This window comes from Anser brachyrhynchus (genome assembly GCF_964034855.1).
Source record: "Anser brachyrhynchus genome assembly, chromosome: 2".
Taxonomy (NCBI): domain Eukaryota; kingdom Metazoa; phylum Chordata; class Aves; order Anseriformes; family Anatidae; genus Anser; species Anser brachyrhynchus.
In genome coordinates, this window is record NC_137695.1 from 35,926,887 (window position 1) to 35,952,386 (window position 25,500).

At 38.3% G+C, this 25,500-nt stretch overlaps 1 protein-coding gene across 1 annotated transcript in view; it reads right to left on the bottom strand.

Annotated features, from left to right (window-relative positions):
• Nucleotides 1-12,208: 12,208 nt before the first annotated feature.
• Nucleotides 12,209-25,500, bottom strand: part of SKAP2 (src kinase associated phosphoprotein 2) — a 115,226-nt gene continuing 101,934 nt past the window's right edge. Inside the window, exons 11-13 of the mRNA XM_080582199.1 lie at nt 22,996-23,108; nt 13,423-13,524; nt 12,209-12,998 (exon numbers count right to left, since the gene is read on the bottom strand). Of these exons, the coding sequence (XP_080438325.1) occupies nt 13,432-13,524; nt 22,996-23,108 (206 nt within the window). The 3' untranslated portion in view covers nt 12,209-12,998; nt 13,423-13,431. The remainder of the gene's footprint in view (nt 12,999-13,422; nt 13,525-22,995; nt 23,109-25,500) is intronic.

Here is a 25,500-nt window from a genome sequence, read left to right on the forward strand (position 1 = left end):
CTCATAAAGCAGAGGATTTATATCGAGTTTTGAATGTCACCCAAAGGACATTTCTGTACCTTGTCTTTACTGAGGCGGAATAAGGCTGCCAGCTGAGATGAGCCCAAAAAAAAAAGGGGGGGGGAGCCCCCCCACACCCTTCCTCTGCCACATCGGATGTTTGCGCTGCCGGCAGGACGCAGGCACAAGGAAGCTGCTCTGGTGGCAGCCTCCTCCTCCGGCTGCACCTCTCGGATTATTTGGCAGCGCCTTCCTGTGCCCTATAAATCGCATCGCAAATCTATCCACCGTCAACCCCGGACACCTGATACACCAAATGGCAAACCTGCCGGGCTCTCCCTGTGCATGACTTGGAGATGACCAGGCAAAAAAAAAAAAAAAAATTAAAAAAAAAGCATTCTGCCATTTAATGTCTGTGCATTTCTCTGCTGCTTTTGCAGAGCACACTGCAGCTTGCTCCAACAAAGGCTTTCTCTCGCCTTGGAGGGATGAAAGAGGGACATCTCCCCTCACTTCGGAAAGATGCGACGCACACGTAGCATTATTGTGAAATACAGCCGTGCTTGTACCCTGCAGCAGGGTTTGCTCCAGCAATGCTGTACTTCGGAGACCAATTTGTTTAGCTGATCACTGTCTCTTTGACGTGGCTGCAAATGTTACCTTTCTTTTTCAATCAAAAACACAGCAGGGTGTGCCATCTGTTTGGCACAGCCTTCACTCTCTTCCCCGATGCCTTTTTGTGCAGATCATTTTACGTGGCAATTTGCACGGATCTTTTATACCTTGATTTTGGTAAACATTTCTTCTTTCTTTTTTTTAAATAACATGTCACTCTGCTGAGTGCCCTCATGGTTTAAAAAAATAATAATAATAAAAATAAAAAGCAGTGTGAACACAGGCAGTAAAATAGAACAAAAAGTATTTTAAAATAATCTTTTCCGAGCAAATGGCTGCCTGTCATTACATTGATTATTTAAAATAGACATGTTTACCAAGACTGGCTAATGCATTTTACACCACTGTGTTCCACATCATTTTCCTCCTTATATTTTACCTGGCAGGCACAGCTAATCAGAAGATTAATTTAACCATTTGAAAGACCTTTTTAAAGCAGGTTAACAAAAAAATAGCCACCGTATTAAATTGTCATTATATAACAAAAGCTAGCAGCAAAGCGGTTAACTATTTTTTCCCCAGCTCAGATGCTGCTCGGAGCAATGAAACCCCCCAAAGTAGGAACAGATGATCAGCACCACAAGCCGAAGCCACGGGGATGCTCGTGGAGTCCTGAACGCTTCACGGCATACAAATGAATTATCCTCATTCTTCTCCTGCCGGAGCATATAGGCCAGACCTCATTAGGATTCAATATCACTCGGCTTTTCTAATGTTAATGTTCCACTTACATAAGAAATGCGAGAAGGGGGGGGGACGTATGGGGAGGAGGGGGGTATGCCACAATTATGGCCAACACCATACCATAATTCTGAAAGCAGAACTTAATATTTTTGAGGAAATTACTCCATTTTCCTAGTTGCTCTCTCGGTCCTAATGCAGCATTATGTCTTTTCCTCCCTCTAATAAGCAGGTTTTGATCATGAGCTTACCCCACAGTTAGAGCAACTGTAATAACAGGTTTTATAGCCTTTTATTTTTGGGAAAAAAAAATGCCATGACTAAATAACCAACCATCAGATTGTGAAAGCTCCGAGTTCGTTTTACTGTGAAAGGAAACGTTGCACTTTACGTTAATAAACAACTGTAGGAGTTTTCACCATCCAGAAATAACTCAGACATTAGGCTGCATTCTTTTGTCTAGAGAGCAGCGAGCAGGGTAATGAAAACAAAACCCAGCAAGACATAAAAATACAATTTATACCTTTTTATCAAGCAAAGAAAAAGTTGGTTAACGTTTGAAAAGGGAGCAGTAATGTATATTTATTGACAATTTTATTGTAATAATTAGATGTTTACACAGTCTGGACATTGTGGCTAAATCACTTCCAGCATGTTTATTTGTAAAGGGCTGTTTTCAGGGCAGTGCAGTAGGCTCATTAAGAAGACAGACTGCATTAAGATTCAAAGAAATTACTACTTTCCAGGCTTTGCTTCACTGGTTTGGATTTAAAGTTTTTTTAAAAAAAAAAAAAGGGGAGAAGAAAGAAGAAAGGAAGAAAGGAAGAAAGAAAGAAAAATTGAAAACCCAACAGCAATATCATCCAAATACCTAACAGCCTAGAAATGAAATAAAACAGAGAATATTTTCGCCTTTAAGGGTAACATCATCTTTCCTGTTCCAAAATAATCTGGTATTGTACATTTGAAACAATATACAACATTGTGAATGCCACTTCTAAGTGCCTCTTTGTTGCTGTTAATATATATCGCTTCACCACTTATATTTATTTTCGGCACTCCAGCTAAATGATTATGTGATATTTAAAATAAAGATTTCTCTTTTTATTATTTTTTTTTCAGGCAGTGCCTCTAGTTCACCTTTAGGACATCTTTAAGTCAGCATTTGGTTTACAAATTTATTTGATGTGTAGGTGTCATTTTTTTCCTTCAGCCAAAGGAGGATAACTTTTCACTATGTGTAATCAGAAATGTTCGTTATTAATCAGGCAACTATTGAACATTAGATTTTTTAGGCAAGTAAGTTTTATCTTTTTATACTGAGTCTGGAAAACTCTAAATTCTCTACAGAATCCCAGTTTGGCGCTTTTTCACTAATCAATCTAAAATAATTTTTCTGTTCTGATGTGAATTTCACATGTGCTAACAGAGACTAAACACCAATTACAGATTTTTCTGCTTTTAGAAGGTTAAGGGAGAAGAAGGCACCCGGAGCAGAAGGAGCTCTCAGTAACACAGACTGGAGGAGAAAGTCCTTTCTATATCAAGTTCTGCATAGAAGAGCACAGCATTGCATTTAGTGAAACATCCATTTTAAAACTTAAAAACTCTTTAAAAATTAAGGCAGTAAATATGCTATTATGTTGCCCTGTCCAAGTATGTTTCCATTACAATTAAGTAATCAATATGCAGTATTTATTGCTGAAAAATTATGCACAAAGAGGAGCACATAAAAGGAGCCACGTGCTTAAACCTCCCTGATTTTCCTTTAGCTGCTGTTAAGCTAGAAAGGACACTATTTTTCCCCAGAAGCAGACTTGTTAAATGCCATCCAGTATGTGCTATATAAATGCTGTCTACTCCCCACCCTCACAAATAAAAACAAAGACGATAAAAGAAATGGATAAAGAGATGTCAGTTTGCAAGGAAAATACTGGGTTATATTTCCTGAAAGCTGCACAAGCCAACTTACAAACTTGAAATATTACAGATTTAGTTTTACAAGTCAATCACAGCTATATATTTGGACTTGTAATTACTGTCAGTTTTGACAGGGAAGGCAATAATTTTTTTTCCCGACATGTGAGTTTCAATAAAATCAGGTAGCCACATCACAGAATACTTTCTTACACAGGGAATTAAAAGGACTTTTCACAGAGATAAAGAACACTGCCAGAATTAAATATGTCATACATTCAAAAGAGGATGAAAAAAAAAGAAAAAAAAAGAGGATTATCCCTACAGGTGGACCTGATCCAAAGCCCTTTATAAGGATGAGAATGCTTCTATTTACTCGAGTGAACCCTGGAAAAATCTCTTTCTGTTCTCAGAAGAGAAGAAAGAAACAACAGACAAAACTGAAGACTATTTTTATCTCTTTCTCTATTTCATAAGACACTTAGACTCTGAAGTGATAAATAAAATTTAAATACCTAAAGAGAATGAATGGCTACAATTCAAAATTGTAGCTATTTTGCTTAAAAATGCATGAGTGAAATGCTCTCCACGGCAATTAGAATCAACGTCACCTTTCACATACTCAAAATTGTTTTAATACCAGGTACAGGCAAAATCTTCCAAGGCACAGCAAGGTACGTGACACTTAAAGAAGACCTTAACTTGTCAAAAGATACTAATTGTGGGCCAAACTGATTGCAGAGGTAATGAATTAACATGCTTTTGGGGAGGGAACTGGTGAACTCAGTTTCTGCTTGGAACCTGTGGAGTTGGAGAGGAATTAGGAACACATCAAGTGAAGAACAGCAGCATTTTTAGTATATCAGTCAAAGAAAAACTGAGACTAGACCTGTATTTATTCTGCCATTTCCAAGTGGTGTCAGCTCACTGCTGACTTACAGAATTGAAGAAAACTGGCCTGGAACAGCCTGTGAGAGGTCACTTAGCACATGCCCCAACCCCAAGGCAGGAGGCCCTGTGGTTAAGTCATTCCTGGCAGGTGAGTTCATTCCCCGCAGGTTCTCAAAATCCTCTAGAAATGGAAATTGCAGAAGCTCCCCAGGCAACCAGCTCCAACGCTTCACTGCCCCTACCCTTGCAAAGCTTCACCTTGTGCCCGGTCTGCACCTACCTGGGAGCAATGTAAGCCTGTTATTTCCCGGTGTCATCTGATGATTAACATGGTCCCATTTAGCAAACTACGTGTGTAAGGCTTACCGCGAACAAAAGGTCACTCAGGCATGCCTAACATGAGATGGAGCAAATGACAAAAATGACCGGTTCGGGGTTTCTCCTACATCTATGCCCCGTATCAGCCACTGTTCACTCTGAAGGGTGGTGGAAGGGGTAAGGAATTAGGCCCTGGGCAGAACAAAGCCGACGATGTGCAGGCTGGTGGCTGTACGAGAGCCATATTTCCTGCTACTTTCAGAATGTGCAACTCCATTAAGTCCTCAGCATTGGACTTAATTATGAGAGCAATAAATTTGGCCTAGAGAAAATAGAATATACTGGGAGATACGGGGACTGTCAGTGGCCCATATACAGATGTTATAATTCTGTGTCAATATACCCATATAACAAGATAAATCCTCATTATTACACACTTATTCTTCGGCTGAAAGGAGAGAGGCACAGCCAAAGCATTCATCTGCCATTGACAGCTGTCTATAATAAAGGTTACTGAAGACACTGAAAATAGCTGCCCTTATACCATTTAGATTTGGTAGCGAAAGGGTGGGGACAATGAAGCAGACGGGGTCAAACACAATTTTTTATTACTCCAGCATAAGGCTGACATACCTGCAATGTTTTTGGACTAGTAAGCCCCCATTAACCCTGGCATAATCAGAACTCAGCCCAGAGTCTGCAGATCATCAGTATGTAAAGAGGGAATCAGAAGTGGGCAGCACATAAAATACTTCCATCTTGGTCCAAGAAGTATCTTACACCTCAGAGATCTTCTCTGGGCAGCTGGAGACCAGAGCTACCTCAGTCATTCACTCTGTGCTCGCAGTACTCCCTGTGTTTAAGTGCTACACACAGATGGATTTTGAACATCAGGAAAAACTACATAAATAAACTAGCATCACTAGCATCCTATGTTAGGTCTCATCTTGAAATCACAGAAACTACTTTCCACAACACAAACAACTTGCTTTTACATCCTTTTTCTTTTCTTTTTTTTTTTTTTTTCACATTACTAAGCACTTTTAGTTAGGACTTTCAGTGAAGCCAAGGACTGCATGCTTGCTATTGTCAATAAGGAGTTAACACTGTGCCCTCAAATTAAGATTTATCTACGTAGCTTTCATGGAGGTTAAGGGGGAGTCACATGGCTAAATTCCCTTGTTTCAGACTGTACATGCAGAACTGACTCTGTTTTCAAAAAGCATACAGTGTAAAAGACAGAAGACGATTGTGTCACTGACAACTGCCCACATTTCACATTTTTTGTAACACCAGCAGAAAAGGCAACCCTCAGGTTGAGCAGAACATTCAAGAGCCAACATACACAGGAGGGGCAGACGTTAATAAGTATTATGATGAATGTAGTCTGAATAGCTATTGTAATTTCAGTTAATACGTTTAGCAAACAGCCTGTCTACTGCTATTTTTGGACAAAATTATTGAAATAATTGTCTGAAATATAATTAATTAATAGTCAAACGCTGTTCACCAAATGAAATAAATATTCTCTCAGGAGCTGGTCAGTACTCTGTGCAATGATCCCTATAAGTCACCCTGGCCAGATTTAGACTGAATTGCTATAACACATATTTCCAGGTTTGAAATGTTAAGACACCTAAGCAAGGTATTTTTTACAACTGCCTCTTTAATACAGGGAATATTGCCCAGAAAGTGCAAAATAAAATTCCACTGAAATGCATTGTCTTTACCATTCAATGAAATGGACTACGTTTGTTGACTGCATGTACTTTGTGGAGCTTTCAGCTTGTCCAACAGACAGGACACATAAATGGGAAAGTATCACATCACAGCCTCATATTCTGTTCTGTCGGATCAGGCTATCATTCAAGATCCTGATTCCCACCTGATGGACAAACATCTGCACAAATTGCTGGTTCACTGACCTCATTAGAGACATTCAGTAGCAGTGCTGCAGATGAAGGGCCCAAGATGATATTGAACATAGATCAGAAAGGATCATTTTTCAGCAAAGTGTCAACCATATAGGTCTTCATTCTCTGCTGACTGCTCACGTCTCACACAGGCCACCATTGGTGCAGATTCAGGTTCATTTTCTCAAGGAGATATTTTCTTACTGTGCTCTTGAAACATGAATTTAGCCCAACTCTGTAAAAATCTTATGTTTCAAGAAGGCACCTCACGGTACAAATTCTCCTCTTCATAATTTTGTATAAGTAAATGGACGCATGATTAGAGTGAAAACAGAATTTACAATACAAGTCACAGATATAGCTTAGGAGATGGGATTATGTTGGACCATCTTTGTAGCCATCCTTTGGACACTCTCTAAGTTTTATGTTCTTATGTCATGGTGCCCAAAACCAAACACAGTGCTTGAGGTGAGGCCACACCAGCACAGAGAAGAGCAGGACAATCCCTTCCCTCACCTGGCTAGCAGTGCTGGGCCTGACGCACCCCAAAGGTATGTTTGGCCCTCCTGGCTGCCAGGGCACACTGCTGGCTCACATTCATCATTGACCAAAACCCCCAGATCCCTTTCCATGGGGCTTCTTTCCAGCCTCTCATCCCCCCATCTGTACGTACAGCCAGGTGTGTCCCTGCCAACTCAGGATATCCTATGATTCCTTTCTGTTTTAAAGTTTCACTCACCTTCTGAAAACGTACAAAGACCATGAGAGCAGATGCTTGTTTCCTGAATGCTGCCTTCAAAGCAGTGCCAGACACATTAGAGGGAAGGCAATTCTGCTCATATCTAAGTCACAAGTCAATAATGAACTACAGGTGACCTTGGGTAGCTATTAGAAGGCAGTAAGAAACGGAATGGCTGTAGAACCCCTTCTCAGTCTAGCGGTGAGTAGGTACCCACATCACCTATATTGTGCCTCAGAAGCACAAAAAAACAACAAATAGACAGGAACCTGGTTAGTTTATAGGCTTTCAAAAACAGCTCTCATATATGATAATTTGGATTACCTTTTTGTTGTTGTTGTTGTTACATAATGGAAATTTAGACACATAGATTACTTCCCCCTTTCATTTTAGCCTGGCACCTTGAAACTAAGTCTAAAATTAGCTTAAAATATGGGGAAAAGAAGAGATGTTAAAAAAAAAAAAAAGCCTGCAGTATTTTTTGGTAGAGGCAAACAAAAAATAGTGTCATAAAAGACACAGAGTGTTTGTTACTATATACACCTGACATAATGCACTTATAGAACTATCACAGTGGATATAGAACTATCAAGTTCCTAAACAAGAACATTTAAACAGATAGATTTTTTTTAAAGCTTAAAAAAACACCCTCCTTCCCACACATACATGTGCACTCAGGCCTGGCTGCTTTAATTTAACTACAAGGAAAGAATGACAGTCCTCATAGAACAGAGCAGCAGAGAAGGAAGTCCCTCCGCTTCCCTGACGCCACACAACTGTTCACAGATTTCATCTTTTCCCTTTCCAAACTGAAATAAGTCTCAGAGGCTGAAGACTGCCACTGAATAAACTGCATTGCCCACACCTGTCAGACTGTCTGCGCGCTGCTCTTCGCATGCTGACCCTATTAGATTTGACTATTAAAAAGCAGCATTGGGCCATGTCAGCTCTTGGGTGGGAGACTGCAAAGGCACACTTCTGTGCTGCTGGCGTTTGAAAGATTGATAATGATCCTGGGTAATACTTTTTCCTTTAACCCAAGCGGTTCTGTACGGGGGTCAGCTGTGTGGTGCTACACACCCCATCTCATAGCACGAGGTGTAAAAACTGAAGTCCCAATTGCTTGTGGCCGTTGAAAATCCCATGGCAATATTTGTAAGTATACAAGCAATTACAGCAGATGAAGTAGCCAGACTGGTTATTCTCTTCTGCCAACATAAATCCTCCTGCAGTAACTGAATGTGGGATTTTTTTTTTTTCATCTCACAGCATAAACTTTAAAGTATCGCTGTAAAATGCTCATTAGGCATCAAAAATCTTTATGGAGTAGCACTTGCTTCATAGCGGAGGATGAGAGGAAGTTTGTTCTACAGGTTGTGAGACACCGAGACTACTTCAGGATAAAAGCTCAAACCCATCAGTTTGCTATAGAAAAAAATATTGGGCATAGTTTCAATTGCCTCTAAAAAAAATCTGCCTCCACCAGCAGCTCTTCTCAGACTGACTGCACTGTTGTGCTTTATTCTCACACACATTGCTACAAGAGGACACTCCAGATTTTTAGTGATTTTCCTGTTAATTAGGACTTGCTCCTTCCCAAAGGGTGGAAAGAAGCTGGCATCTCCAATTTTAAAATTGACTTGTGTCGGTATACCTTTCAGGTGCAGAGGTTATTCTTCTACTTTGGTTTGGATCCAGCTCCCTGTGGATTTATCTTCGTGGGGTTTTGACTACGAATTCCACACAGCACAAACAGAATTGCCTAGATCCTATTACAAAAATCATTCCTAAACAAATCCATAAAAGGCTATGATACAATGATTTACAGCTTATCATTGCATGTTCTGGTTTACAATGTAAAGGGGGAAAAAAGAAATATATACTCCTTGGCACAACTCAGTTGTGTAGAAAAGCAGCATCCCTTCGACCTGCCCATCCTGTCACCATCTTGGCCTCCCTTTACTTCTTCCTGTAGGAAGGAAAGACTGGCCAAGTCACAATTTCGTTCCAGGAGCATGAAATACTGCACTTATAACTCAGCTTAAATCGTTTAATTTAAATCTGTGGTTTGAAGTTGGTTGGTATTGACCCCTCACAAAACAACATGGGATGTAGGGTGGGAATGCACTCTGAAACAGAGATGTGGATTTGGCAGAGCACTCTTCACTGAGCTCAATGACAGTGTTTTTCCAAATAAAGATGGAATGAAACAGACAGCCGTCTGAGAGATGTCAGCTCCAGAGAAACCCTGGTAAGTGAAGGTTTTACAGTTTATCAGTACATTGTGCTATGTAACGTGGAAAGTTGTTTACAAGGTTTCCATGCATACACTTATTCCCCCAGTTTCCATATTAATAAATTTTTCATCGACTTGAGGGAAAGAGATGAGAGAAACATCAAATGGCTCATGCAGCTGAAGTGCACGCCTTTGTCATCTACCTGGGTACTTTCATCCCATGTTTTAATATTTTACAGCTTTCCTATACGTCCCAGTGAGCTTTATCAAACCAAGATTCTCATTTACATCCACAACTTCATTTTTCTTTACCCGTGATAGAAAAAAAATGAATTTCTGTCTTTTGGCTACAGAGAATCAGTGCATTTTTTTTATTTAGTTCAGGTTATGGAAATAATTGCATCCCTTTCAGAAAGAGGACAAAGTATTTGGCAAAAGACATTTTGAAAACTATAGGGCCTGGTTCTGAGCTACTATTCTGGAAGCCTGATCCAGGAGAAACTGAATTCAACAGTTTCTCAGTTCCAGCAGTTTTTGGATCAGGTTCTAAAGGGTTATTCTTTATCCACCTTCTAATGCTGCATCATTCGCAGACTGCAAAGCCAAAAAGAACAAAGTTTATGCATCTGGCTTTAAATATAGAATGGGATCTTAATTAGTATTCACATTCAGCTTAATTCCAGTCAACAAAAGTTTTCATCATGAAGAGGGGAGAATAAAAGTAAGCTGATGCACATCAGCTGATCTCGCTGATGGAAGAGCTAGTGCATACACTACTACTGGAACACGTAATTAGTGGCAGTATGTACAAAGAGGTAAATCCGAACTAGGTGCTGGTAAAATATGTGAACCAGTTATCTGTATATAGAGGTACATGAAAAAATACTGGAGTGGCGTGGTTATATCTGGGCGCCTCTGCTATAAAAAGCATTTGTATTACCCTTACTTCTCTGTATAAATTCAAATGACAGCCCCATTTCATTTCTTCATTCAGTCTGGAGGCCAGATGGCATTAGAATCATTTACTTCACCTTGTTGTGCTTAATTACTACAATCAACACACTATTTTCCAAATTAATCATAACAAAGTAATTTCATTAGTAACACAGCAGGCTGTTGAATTATTAGCATCATAACAGTTTGCAAACAATTAAACTTTATTTGAACCTTAAAAATTTGCAGAGTAGAACATTATTGTAAGATCTAATGGCAGTATAGTACAAATTCAGAACAGAGCAAATAATCAAGTAAAACGCTGTACAAAATATGACTCACAATCACCTTTTAAAAAAATTAGCTGCCTGGCTGTTCACAGAAAGGCGAGTGCAACCTAAGCAAACAATGAAAATCAAGCGATTCGCGTTTTCTAACACCAAGATTTGTTTAAGTAGCACTAACGGAGATTGTCTTAGCCAAAAAAGGCTACGGCGTCTGCACGGGTTTAAAGCAAACAATCCGCCCGTGCTCCACCGCTGCTTTATTCGAGACACTCGCGGTGACTTCCCGAGCAGCTTTCTTTTAGGTCTCGGGTTTTAAGGCAGCTCGTTTACCTCCCCCCCCCACACCCCGTGCCCGAGGAGGGGGGGCAGAGCCCCCGAGCCGCACCGCAGACAAAAGGCACTTTATTCCCCCCGCCGCCGCCAGCCGTGGGGAGGGAGCTCGGCGGGCCGGGCGCCCATCCCTTGGCGAAGGACTCCCTCTCCTGGAAGAACGGCAAAAGGCGGCGGCGGGGACGAGGGGAGGGGGAAGGGGGCCGGGGCCGAGCCGGGCTCCTCCCGGTGCTCGCGAAAATCTGCTGCCACCTGCCGCCGCGGGCGCGCAGCGCAGGGACGCGCGGGGACGCGCGGGGATGCGCGCAGCCGCCGCCCCCCCCCGCCAGCCCCATTTTGCCCTTTCCAAGCGCACCTGCCCACGGACCGTTCTCGCCTCGGCCCATGAAGGAGGATTCACCCCCAAAGGCTGGGCGGTGGGTGAATTTGGGGCGCCCGGAGGAGAGGAAAGGCACCCTCGGGGCGCGGAGGTGTTAGGTGTTAGCAGGGGGAAAGGGGCTTTTATGGCTGTGGCATTAAGGCCCTCGCGTTCTGTGCACAAGCCCCAAGTAGACTTGATAAATTAAAGTAGTACAAGAGCTGAAGACTCTAATCTGTCATTTGAATGCGTCACTGACAACGTGCAGAATCAAATGCAACGACTACCTCTTTTTTTAAGAAAATTGCAACAAAACTCTGTACCTTCTTTGATTCCTATTAGGATCCAGTGTACTAGGAAGTACCAGAAATGACCTAAAACAAGCACAGCACCTGAGCTTATTAAAAGGACCTGGCCCTGAGTTTAGGCTAACATTACCCTTTAACCCACAGTGTTCCCGGGGCCCGCCTGAAGCGTAAACAGCAGCAGCAGCTACAGGGGGACCTGCACAGGCTCAGCAAGCCTCAGACTGGCCTGACCTGCCTCCTTGGCAGATTAAGGGGCTCACAAATCAAGTCTGGGGGAGGATTCAAAAAAGTTGATCTTCCATGCTACTAGTCGAACGCATCTCCAAAATGAGAGATTTAATTAACTCTACCTTGTCCAACTCCTTGTTCACAAGTGAAAATATTTATCTACTTTTTTTTTTTTTTTTAAAGGTTTCAACTGATGCTTTTAGCCACAAAGCCCTGACACTAAGAATGCAGGCACAGCCCTTTTTAACTCAGAGCTGAAGATGTCTGTTGAACAACTTGCATCAGAAATTCCACACAACAGGGTATGCGGATTTTACTCTGTGAAAAGTACAAGCAAGGTGCAGATAAAAAAAATAGTATTTCACCACTACCACCCACAAAATCATTCATCTGCTTTTTATCTCATGTTGGCTTACCAAAAACTGTTGTCTTTAATATATTATCTTTGCCAAATTTTCACATAATTCATACCTCCAAGTCATAATGCTATCAGCACAGTATTACCCCACGTAGACAGATTTACATCAGCAAAAGAGCCAAGCCTTCATTTCACAGTACCGTAACAGTTATTACCATTAACAAAGCTAAATATAGAAGAAAAATAAATCATTGGCTGAAACTAAAAGAAAACAAAAACAAAAAACAACCAAAAACAAAAAAGACATTTGGAAGCAGAATACTTTGAAGACTTAAAATAGTACACATAAATTTCCCTTGATTTTCATAAAAACTGCAGAAAAATGTACAGTGAACTACTGCATTAAACAATTAATGCATGTATGAACTGTGCAAGTTTTCTACTTTTGAAGTCCAGCTTAATTTTTTTAAATCTGAGTAACAGGTAAACACAGCCAAATTCCCTGAAAGAACACAAACGTATAGCGATACAGAGTGCTGCTAATATGCTTAAGAAAAGAGCAACAGGCACTATTAGACTGCTTGTGCCCCATATGTTAATTACCATCTATTTCATTTCCTAGCATTACAATTCTATAAAAAGTGACTAAGAAGAACATTTCTGTGGAATTATGATCAATTACAGTTTTTAATGTTTAATATATACAAGGCAATGATCTGACTACGTTCACTGAAACCACAAAATGTGTACGGCAGAATCTTCTTCCAGAGGTCGGGTCTGCAAACTGCAGCTGCACACCACTCTTGATTTCAAGTGCAGATTTCTCCTGATTAGAGAAAGGGAAGTTGAAAGCATATCATTAACAAAAAAAAACACTCAAACATACGTATTAAACTCAGTCCAAATACTTAACCCCTTCCATAGATTTCTGCACAGATACATACATATTACTGAAGTAGCAAAACTAACTAGAAAGCACACCAACTTTGTTTTACCAAATATATATATACATATATATAAATAAATATCTGGAAGAGAACTGTAGTTATAAAATACATCATCTTTTGTACACTGTGGTTTAATATTTCATACAGAATCCCAGAAGTGCTTTAATTGAACCTTCAATATATTTTGCCATAATCTTTATGTTAACAGGACTCCTACAAAGGTTCCAGGAAAGAAATACTTATGAAACAGAGAACAAGGGAACATATAAGCCATTACAGAAGATTGGATTAAAATGTACTTACCCAGGCCTCTCAAATATCATACATCTCCATTATGTAGGCTTTAGGCACCAAGCCAATGGTTCCCTTCATTTCTCCTACCCACCAGCCAAATCTATTGTACTCCTAATTGAAAACAATATGCAATATTAACCTTTAGTCTGATATAAATGCAATAGAGTTTTGTATGCAACTCCTTATGGATGCTCTCTCTTATATACAGTTATTATCATTTCAACTGAAAATTAAAACATTATATCTTTTTGTTGGAGACATTCACATACAGAGTTAGGCAAGGATAAAAGTTAAATTTTAAAACGGCATGCTCAAGAAAATTTCTTAATTATGGCCACAATTCTCTATAACACATACTAAAAATAGCTGACCTCTCCATCCTGTATTCGTCACATATATAGAAATCTTGTCTTTGTAACTGATATCTAATATCACGATGTTGACATACAGGAATCAGCTGAGATTCTTTCAGCATCGCAAGGCTAAACTCTAAAAAACTTATAGTCAACTTATTTTAAATAATAATTTGCTCAAATGTGAAGGGAATACTATAGATCTAATACACAATCTCCTTCTACGGACAAAGTCTACTATTGCTTTAGGCCCGCAGAAAATTCTACGGCAGATCTCATATGTCTGACAGATGACTAATGTACTTTTGTTTGAAATTTGTTTAGGCTTAGTGAGATAAATATGAAACAAAATGAATTATAATAGTTTAAAGAAATAATATCTTCCAAAAGCAATACCAAGTAAGAGTATTGTGGGATCCAAATTTAATTTTTTTCCTATGAGGTAAATATTTTAAGATCAATCCTAACAGCAGTTCAATAAATTGTAACAGCTGAAATTGCACACACACATATTGAGTTACAAATGAAGCATTATTAAAACAGAGACCCCATTCAAAAATGGAATGATTAGTAAGATAGAAATTACTTTGGAACAAACATGGAAAATACAAAATACACAGATATCTCTGATAAGCAACATCTGCTTCCTGCTACGCTGCTCTTCTGATGAGAAAAGCAAAAAGCTGTAGGATTTCTGAATTAATGGTCCTACTGAGATGACACTATAAGCTATTATTTTGACTGTAGATAAGTTTTTCGGTTATAAATAGTCAAGTGGAGCTTAAGGGTTAATGGAGTTTCATTACAGCCTGAGCTATAATGATTTGCTGCTGGCATATCTGGCCTGGTGGAGAGTTCTCTAGGGTCCTATGAGGTGCTTAGTGTACTCAGCTCTCCCTGTGCGTAACTGCGATGAAGCCTTGTTGATGGCTCACTTTCATGTTGGCCCAGGCTTTTTTTTTTTTTTCCCTAAGAACATGCAGGCAGGCAGACACACACACACTTTATTTTCTTTTTGTGAAGAGCTAAGCACAAGTCTTAAATTAAACGTTTGCTTCCTTCACAGTGCAAACAGAAGTTGGTGATTTAAAAGGTTCCATCCTACTATCCATAAAATACTGCAGTTAAGTGTGGCTTAAAGAAAGCCCATGTTAAAAAAAAAAAAAAAAAGCAGAAAAACCTTCATTTATGATGCAAACTCACAAACTGGAAAGCTGCAAAAGCGATTCCACTTTCCACTGCAGTATGGACTTGTGGGGATGAGTCTGGTCTGAAAGTTGAGAGGTACCTGAGCCTGACTCACTAGCGAGAAAACTCTAAACAGAAGTTAAGAACTCCTCATAACCTTTCCCATGGGGCACATGTTACACCCCAAATCCTTAAAGGTTGAATAATACCCTGACACTGAAGTTTATAATGTTCCAGATCAGCCTGTTTAAAATTTGTATTTTATCTCACAGTACACTGGTTAAATATACAAACTGTATTTCTAGACTAAAGTGGGAAACTGCTGAAAGGAGTAGTGCTCACGTATACTACTGGAATCTTGGCAATAAATCTCTCCAAGAGAAAGAAACAAAAGATTTTAAGCTGTTACATGGAAGTCATGAAGAGCCTGACAAAAGTGATTAAGCAAGTTTTGCTAGACATCAGCCAAAAAAACAAACAATACATGAAATGAGGGAAGTGGCTTAGTTAAGTGGTCATTAAATTGCATATGACAAATGGCACAGAAAGAGCCTGTGGACTATATTATCCATTGAAAATGTTCCACTTAGCAACACTACATGAACTTAGAAATAATTGTTTTTAAAGAAACAATTCAGATACCTCAAATTAAAATTAAGAGCGTGTCACTGTTTTGAAAACTTTGGTTTTTTGCTACTTACTAATACACCACTTACTGCTCTGGCACAAAGCTAAGTGAGAAGATGAAATGAATGTTGATGTAACAGACTAGTAAACTAATTTAAGGATTCAGTGCAACCATTATACTATACAGACAATATTCCAACACAGAAGCTTTTACTCTATCATTACTATTCTTTGAATGGGCCTCAAGAGCAACATGAATCCCAATTAAACCATCTGCAGTCTATAGAAGTCTGAACAAAAAGATAATACAGATACCTGGTTACAAAGAATATAAAACCTTAATCTCAGGTTTTGGAATAATTGCATAGCAGTCCCTTTTAAACTAATTAAAGCAAAGACATTTTTCTCTAAACTACTAGCCACTCCTTTCTGTCTTCAGTACCATGAAAGAGTGCTTCCTAGTCAGACAGAGCAGTCCCCCACTCCTTTTCTTGCAGTCCCATATAAAATCCAAACTGATATATTGTTTCTATCAATGGTATCGATGATAAACTCCTTCATTACAATATAATTAATTCACTGTTGGTGTGAGGTTTGTATGTCTATTACCACTGCTCGAGATGTGTAGAATAAAAGTCTAAAGCCCACATTTGTGGGAAATAACGATTAAAATGCAGAAGAATCTGAAGTCAGTTAGGAGTTTTATTTTAATTCTTAGGAGTTGGGAAGCATGGTGCTTTTGCAAGCATCAGCTTAAGATCTCAGGTACCTCTGGGTCTACCATCTGGTATCCCTCACCGCATGCAGCTCTTAACATCACTGCTAACATAGGCAAGCGACTATACTTCAGAAGGACTGATAAAATAATGAAGAGTCCTTTAATCTACAGGAAACCATTGTAGTCAATTTATAAGAAATATTGCATCCCTTTGTAGGATGTGTAATTATTTTCTATTAATCATGTGCTATAAAGCTACATTATGTGGTTATTCTGTTATCACTAGAAAGAGGCCTGCAGTCAGCTCCTGACAATGTTAGGTAATTACTAACACAAAGCTTCTTTCTCCTTATGTAGAAAGGCTATCAAGATCCAGAGGTGCTGTGATGCTCGCTATATGAAAATAACTCTCCGAAGAAATTCAATAACTGCAAAATGAATTGCTCCGAGGCAAACAGAGGGATAGGAGAGGGGGCTGGGCCAAATCCAGCCACCCTGCAATGAGGAGAATGCACAAGTGTGCGGCCACAACTCCGGCACGTGACTCCAAGCACATTTGCCATAGCAGGCAATGTTGGGCAGGGGAGGGGGAGGAAGAGGCCAACACAACCCCTGGAATACAAACACCACCATAGTGGAATATATTATGACAAATAATACAGAACAACCACCCTCACAGACAACCGAATGCTTTCTAAGCCACTTCTACGTTTTCACCGTCTGTAAGAGAGCGGCGTGTTTGTGTTTTGTCTTGTTCCAGCAGAAATTTATTAACCAAAGTAAAGTAATTTCACGAGGCAACAAGGAACAGGTTATGACTTAACATGCTGGCAATACACCCTCTGTACAGCAACATTAGAAAAAAAAATCCCATCAGGGTTTACAGGCTCCTCAGAGGCTCTCAGCTGAACACCCTGCGAGCAGATGCTTCTTATCCCGTTCCACCAATTTCACTCCTCTGATATGTATGCACCTATGACTCCATGAGATACTAGCCTTAAAAGTTTTTGCATTTGCAGGAAGTACAGTAGGTAGAAATACACTACCTGATTTTCATGGATAACTTTTAAACCCAAGATTTATTCTTTTTTAAGTTTTGGATTTATTTTTTTTTTTTAACTCTAGAGGAGAGGATTTTGATATGAAAGAAGAGAGATTTTTGATATGCAAGAAGAGAGATTTTTGATATGAAAGAGGATTTACGTAGCAGTCTCTCTTCTTACCTTTAGAAACAGACCCTCTGAGTAAATGAGGACCCCCAGATGCTTTGCACCATATTAACTTCTACTGACTTCAGGAAAAGTTGAGAACATCTGGTCCTTGTACAATTAGTCCCTATTGTTCAATACATATGGTATGTTGTTGTTGTTGTTTGTTTGGTTTTTTTCTTGTTAAAAAAGGGTGGGTTGCTGAAAATCATCATTGTGTTTTGATGCCTAGAAGAAAACAATGGACTTGTATTCAAAAAACACGCAGCTGAAGCGTGTGAACTCAAGATTTTTCTCCCACCCTCTCCCATGGCATTGTAAGTAATATTAACTTACAGACTGAAGATCTGCAAGCCTTAAAACTGAAAAGCAAAATGTATTTATTGCCTTGTTTGGGGTTAAATTAAGTAGCCTCTCCTATTGATCTAAAGAAGTGTGGGAAATAGCGAGAATATTTTTTTCAAAGAATATCCTAGGGGGCAATTTTGGCAAGATAATATTTTAAAACACCTCTAATTCATCCAGCAGATTGAAGCCAGCTAAAAATTTTTAGAACTTCCTTTGGTGTAATTGCTGAATGATACACTATCAACAAGGGAGTATTTTTGGCACAGAACAGCATTTTCGCTAAAAAGCAGAAAATGACAAATGTTTTAGATAACTGAATGAGACTTCTTCACAGGTAGAGTTGTTTTAAGACAGCAATAAAATAGTCATCTTTAAGAATATAAGCCTCAGATTTACTGTATGGTAGTGTTATTAGGTTTTATTTCCTACAATTTCATGAGACAAAATAGACACCAATTTGAAAGCTTTTGATCAGAATAAGCTGACTGACTTGTGAACTAAAACTGGCACTGACAGAAAGGCCATTTTATTTTCTCTCCCATGACATGACACCAACATTTTTTTTAATCACGTAGGTAAATGTTTACGTATTATTGGTATGCAAACCAACAGAGTGAGAGTCACTTTGCTTTAGTCTGTCTTAACTAACCTCCCACCGAAAGGCCTTCACTCTTCTCTTAGTCATGTATCTAGTCTATTTTTCTGTCAGGATACACCAGAAAAAGGCAGAAGGAAATTTACATCTCAGTAAGTGCATCCACATTTGCATCTTAGTTTTCATCAGAAATGTCCCACTGAGGCAGATCTCCCAGTACTCCCCACCTTGGCTCACTTTGCAAAGCAGTCTCAGAGCACAAAAACTGGATTTCTTGCAGATGAACTAAACCAGAAGATGCACTTTCATGTGCTCCAACCACTAAGCTAGACTCATTCCACAAAACCAGACTAGACCTATCCTGACAAAAACTGTACATCCTTTTAGGATGTACAGTGTGGACACGGGGGCCTCAGCACGAAGTGTTTAACTCTGCAAATCTGCTCCTGTTGGTACACCCTGTTTGCTAACATAGATTAGGCAGTATGATCATGAAAAGCAAAATTATCATTAAATACACCTCTGCATATGAACAGTCAGACAATGGCCTGACAAAAAACATGTGGGATTTTAGTATGCCTTTGACATCTTTTTGGGGGAAAAAATACTGAATAAAAATACTTTATGATGATTATGCACATAATGTACAAAATGTTCACACTCACTATGAAACAGCTGCACTGTTAAGCTGTACTCTATTTCATAAGCGGTAATCCGAGCTATATTTCTGAGATTTCTTTGTCTTTTCACTAAGCAAAAAATAAAGGTTTTGTATATATGGCTTGAGCATTTCAACAGACATTTGTTGTGTTGAAAGAACAAAAATCTCCCACATTGGAAGTATACAACCACTGAATAAAGGGTAATCTAGATGCCAAGTTCATACTCAAACTTTTGCTTTAGAATTTTCCATGAAAGTCAAGTCATAAATGAGATTTCCATGAATCATAAATACCAGAGTGAGTAGCATTATATCACATTAGCACATACTCAAATAATAACAGTGAAGGAGTATTCCAGTTTGAGATACAATTTCTGATTTTCAAGTACTATTTGTCGCTTTACTGCAAATATAAATGTGGTGGGAATTAAATTAGGTTAAAAGTTAAGAAATGTCAGTAATTCTGCTAAGCGGGTGCCTGCTAATGTCTAAATAAATTTCCATTAGTATTTGCATCTGGCTCATGAAACTATGGGGTTTCCCAACATGAAATATGCACATAAAACAAATAAATACTGCAACTGCTGCACTTAGGTAAATTGTGCATACCAAACGATAAAAAATATGGCCACCAACACTCACAGTTGGCTTTGTTACTGGAAATTGATTTCCTGAATAAGAGCTATGGAAGATTTATAAAAAGAATTGTTACATCATGGATTGTATTCCCATTTGTCATGTGGGTTTGAAAGCAAAGGCAAGACCATAAATGAGTAGGAATTAAGAGCAATCATCATTTTAGAAAACAGGCTGCCCAAGTATTGCACTTCTAATAGTCAATATTAACTAAGAAACCCTATTAATGAGTCCCTCAATGAGTAGAGCTATAAAATGATTTCTACCGCACAGTGAAAGAGGGGTGTATAAATTTCTGAAAGTTCATATGATTCATGGTGTAAGTTATAAAAGCCACTTGAATATTCAGGAATAAATTCAAATGATGAATGTACAGATACTTTGATCTATTTATTTGAAAAGTTAGAGGATTTTTGTTTGTTTGTTTGTTTTAAGCTAGTATATACTACTGCAACAGTTCTCTTGTTTCTTCTCAAATTAAGGGCTCAACGTTTGAAGGAAACTCTCAAAGGCAACAAAAAAAGATAAAAAATATATTGTTTTTTAATAAAGAGCCCATTGGACAGCTGCCATGGGAAAGCCACAATAGACAAATGTTTAGATAATAGCTAAAACAGTTTTTAAATGCATCTTCTGAACAAGGAAAACTCACTTCGGTACAGTAATAACTCTAGTCATGCATAGGTATTTGTATTACCAGTGTATAAGCATGCTCATTGCATTAACACTGACTTTTGATGCTCAGTTTAAAGTAAATTATGAAGTATTTGCCTTTGCATAATGTTTAGCTATTTTAGTAAATAAATGTTGCCAAACAAACCTTGCTTCTACGTTCACCTAAGTTACAACTTACATGTAACATATTGCTCCTCTTGCTTTATTTAAATTATATCAGTTCATAATTACTTCAGTTGTACTAATGACTTCATTTCTTGGAAACAACATAGTCACTTTCCTCTAATTTCTCTAAAAGCATGTGAAAAAACAGTTAAAAAGCAGTAAAATACATTGCTTTGGCATAACTACTGCTGGAAGATAAAAATCTATTTTATCACACTCATTAGAACAAGCTATACCATTTATATTTCACTGCAAAACGGAGAACTATTACGTGTTGCACAAATATGCTCAACAGTTTGTTAAAGCCTCACCCTTCCTACTACAATACTACTATAACCGTACTTACTTCCTCATAAGCAAAATGAGATTTCTTCAAGAGTAATGTTCACACCTAGCTGACATATGACAGAAAGGCAATAAAGCCATAGCTAGGTTCAAGCTGAAGCTGAATTTATGACACCATTTTGGATCTATACACATCACCCCCTGTCAGTACCTGCATCTCTCATTTTCAACCACTAGATGGTGTGAAAAAATAAAAAAAATGCTGAGGATTCCTGCCAACTGCCACAAAATCCAAGTACTAATGTAGTGGATTAAGAAATATTTCTTGACGAAAAGTCTTGACCCACTTCAGGATGGTTAGGCTCACTTTTCCTTTGGTTGTATTTTCACTTACCAGACAAAGAGCCTGTAAATGATCAGTCCTTGAAACTGAACCAAGTGGAAGGTTAAGATGGATAATTCCCTGGCACTTTCCCCTCCAAGGACCCTAAATTCAGAGCTGACAGTAGCGGCCAACACTTATTCTTCTGAAAAAGCCGCAACAATCTTTAAGTGAAACAGGGCTGAAGTTTCTGGGCTCTATTTTGGAGTAAAAATCATTCCCAAACAGAAAGGCTCTATATATCTGGAGCCGCAGCAGGCCTGTTTCAAGGACTGATTACATATTAATCAAGGTATGGTCACAAGACAGTTGATACACAGATGACACCTTAAGCTACTGTTTTTCTATTCTGCTCCATTTTTTTAAATTAAATTCCTCACTGTTTGAGGGAAAGCAAATGAGTTTTTCACCTACAAGTTGAAGATTAAGATTTTATTAGTCCCTGTAACATACCAGAAAGTACAATTCTCAGAAGGCAAACGTGCAGTGCAATCTGCTTGTTTGTGGGCTTTTTTTCCTTTTTTTTCTTTCCTTTTTTTCTTTTTTTTGGGGGGGGGGGCGTACTAAAGAATTAGTACCACTCTTTAGTGCTGTATAACTGTATGAAAGCCTGCCCAACTGAAGACTGCCTTTAGTGATGTAATTCAGTTATTAGTTTAAGTGATAATGAAATGCTTCAAAAGACATACATGTTCACATTACATTAGTAATATATCTTCTATATTTTTATATGGGACTATCTTTCTACCTATAAATCTTAAATTTATTTAAACAGAAGCTGTACATTTATTATCCCTAAAACACTGTATTTAAAGGTATCACAGAAGATTTAAAGCAACTGTGACAAAACTGAAGAGTTTGAAACTAACACAAACAGATGGCTTTAGCTTTCATGCAGCTACATGTGTATTACAACATCTTTAGCATAAATTATACTGAATGGCAATTACATCTGAGATATGTATTAAAAGGTGCTTTTTAAGTGAAAACTAAAAAAGATCAACTCTTTTCTAATATGTGGGGAAAAGAGAAATTTCCTTTGATTAATTGTTCAGAACAACACTTCAATGGACCATGAGATACATAGTTTATGAGAGATTTTTTGTTTGTTTTTAAAGGAAAAATAACAAAAATCAGAAACATTAAAGTAAAACTAAATTTCATGCTTGTACTGCTTATCATCACCTCAGATGAGAAGAATTATATTCATCATTTGCTTTGCAAACAGGAAAGTAGTAAATTAAAAATTGCCCAAATCTGTCAGAGCAAACAGATTTGGAATCTGAGCTGTCAGAACAACTGCAATACATATACAAAGATGAAAACACAGTTCAGAAAAAAAAAAAAAAAGAAAACCTCTAGCAAGTTGCCCAAAAAGTCAGAATCAGCACAGTCAGAAATATAAAACAGGAAACCAAAAACATAACATGCAAGATAATTTAAAATTCTACAAGGTTAACTTTTACAAGCAGAAAGCACATTGTCTCCTGTTAAATTAGTTAACAAATGGTAGCCAAGATTTAACAAGTAAATAAACATGCTTTTAAGTTAATTCCTGTTACATGGCTATGTTTTAAATGTGATTATAGTTCATTTGACAAAATAATTAATTGCAGTGAATATCTGATTGCAAACAAAGGATCTGAAAGGGAGTGCCAATTTCCCCCCATAGGACTGTGGGAATGTGCCCTTCTGTGCTTCTCTCTTTTTACAACTCTTTAGCCTCAGTAGCATGCTGTACCTTGCTGAGAATGTAGATAACATCACCACGTTTAAATGACAACTCGTCAGGTACATCTCCGGTGCAGTCCCACAAACCTTGGTAGAAATTGGCATAATCGGTATTTTTGCCATCTGCAAAGAAAATTACATCCAATTACAAAAGATAAAAATTGACGGACTAACATTGCTCTTTAAACCTTAAGGTACTACAAAGCAATTAATTAGTGCACGTTTCTTAATGCTCTTGGTAGAAACAGCTCCTTCATACCACAAAAGCAAGTGGAAAACAAGTTTAATAGGTGAGCCCTTCACTGGCAACAGTTGTATCACTGAAGACATGTAGCTGCAGGTTTTCAAAGCATTTTACAGCTGCAACTTAAAACAGCTAGTTTTCCTCTACTAATCTATTTCCAGCAAGCCAGGGTTGTATCTCAACTCGAAACTGATAAAAATGCTAGAGTATAATTAATAACAATCTGTGAAAGGAAGCCAAAGTAAGTATTTTGTGATATGCTTCCCCTCCCTCTTCTGTTCCAACTAAACTAAATAACTTCTCTGAGAACCTTTTAGATAATCTTGGATTGTTCCTTCTGAAATATTGGAGAACTTTGAAACTGTTGCTGAAGCTGCATTTTAAAAATATTTGTGTCAGCTCCAGTTTAGGACATTAAGCTCTGGCTAAACATGCAACTACACTCCAGCCATAAACTCATCCTTCTAACAGCATAAGCACAATGGATGTGCTGTGTTCAAGCTGCCATACAGACCATTAACTGATTGATTATTTAGCACTCTTTGCTCTGTAATATGGCAATAACACAGTAATAAATGCTTTGTCATACACTTACAATACAGAGTGCGTCTACTGAAACACAGCACTTACACACGGTTAAATACACTGGGAGCTTCTGTTACACTGCAAACTATTTCCTGTTTTTAATTCCATGAGAATCGAGTGTGATGAGTTAATGCAAGAAGAATGTAAGCAATACCACTAAGATGACCAGTTACATTATGTATACACTAACCAGACAGAATGTATATGTACTAATAATTTACATCACTGGGAAGCTATCTTCTAATTCTGATAACATAAATATCACTGAACTGGCTGGATCAAGGCTGTCATCTTAGTTTTGTTATATGACCCTGGAACAGCAGGCTTGCTGGTTATTCCAACATATACCAGTTACATTTGCATGTCGTTAGCATTCTACACCATTATTTATAGTTTACAATTTAATCATGATTGGTTCACTTTATTACTGAAAAAATCCTGCTACAATATCAAGTAACAAGTGAGATGAAGTGTCACGCTATATAAAGTAGTATTCAACTTGTATTTTTCCCCATTTTGACAAATACTTTGATTTTAATTTTAATACTCTCTAGATGAGCCAGAAGAGCTTGTTTCCAATTTATCCATTTCAGTCTGTGTTATGTGCTATCTTGTTTTGATGGCTAAACATTCACAACCTTGCCTTTAGAGCCACTGTGCAAGTTAGCCACCATTTAATTTTCCATAAACTGGTGATTAGTAGCTACCACTTACTATATAGCACTAGAGGGCGTTCTGACTATCAGTGCACAAATTCTTCTGCCATCACACCAAAAGTAGCAATTTATACATACAGTAAAGACTACTGACTATTCAGAAATAAGAGATTTTGTTACTGTAAAAATGTGTAGACAGAATAAAATCAAGAGAAAGACAGAATTATATGAAATGTTGGACCTCCAAATTTTGGCCCTTCTTATTTGTCATCTCATTATTCACCAATTTAGCATTAGACACTTAAAAATGGTAACACTGGTTAGCACCAAATCAATTTGTAATAAATATTAAATCAGAGTATCTCCTCAGCCTTTTGGTTCAGCATTGATCACAGTTCCAAGCTCTATCTCATAAAAGATAATATAAGCCCATTTGAGAAAAAACTAAAGAGCTACTTCAGTATATTCCAGCAATAGTCTTATTGATTTGGATTTTAAATACATTAATCAGTACTTTCACTTTTTCAGAGTTGCACTAAAATGAGTCATGATTTTTCACATTTATATTTATCACTCTGAGGTCTCTTCTCGCGTTTTACATGCCTGAAGTAACTCCTAGTAACACTAATGGGAGTTGCACAGGGAACATCAGCAACAGAAGAGAACCCACATTGAGCAACATACATTTCTCCCTACATGCTCATCATGAGCATTTCATTAAGCCGTGAAGTGGGAAAGCGACTCAACTAACAACATGGCGACACTGGAAAAGATGCATTTTCAAATAAGCTTATTGCTACACTGAAAATGTTGTCCAAAGACTAACCACGGCTTGGTTAGTTCGAAGTGAAATGAAATTAAGACCAGGAGTTGCTCATATCAAAGTCACGTTTCTCTGAAAAACATTTATTGGAGCAACTGGTATATACCACGGGAACAGAAAGGGGAATAAAAGGGGTGGGAAGGTGGGGAAAGAAGTGCCAGTGTGCGTTTGTGATCAGCTATGCTGGTCTTCAAACAAGTGTTAATT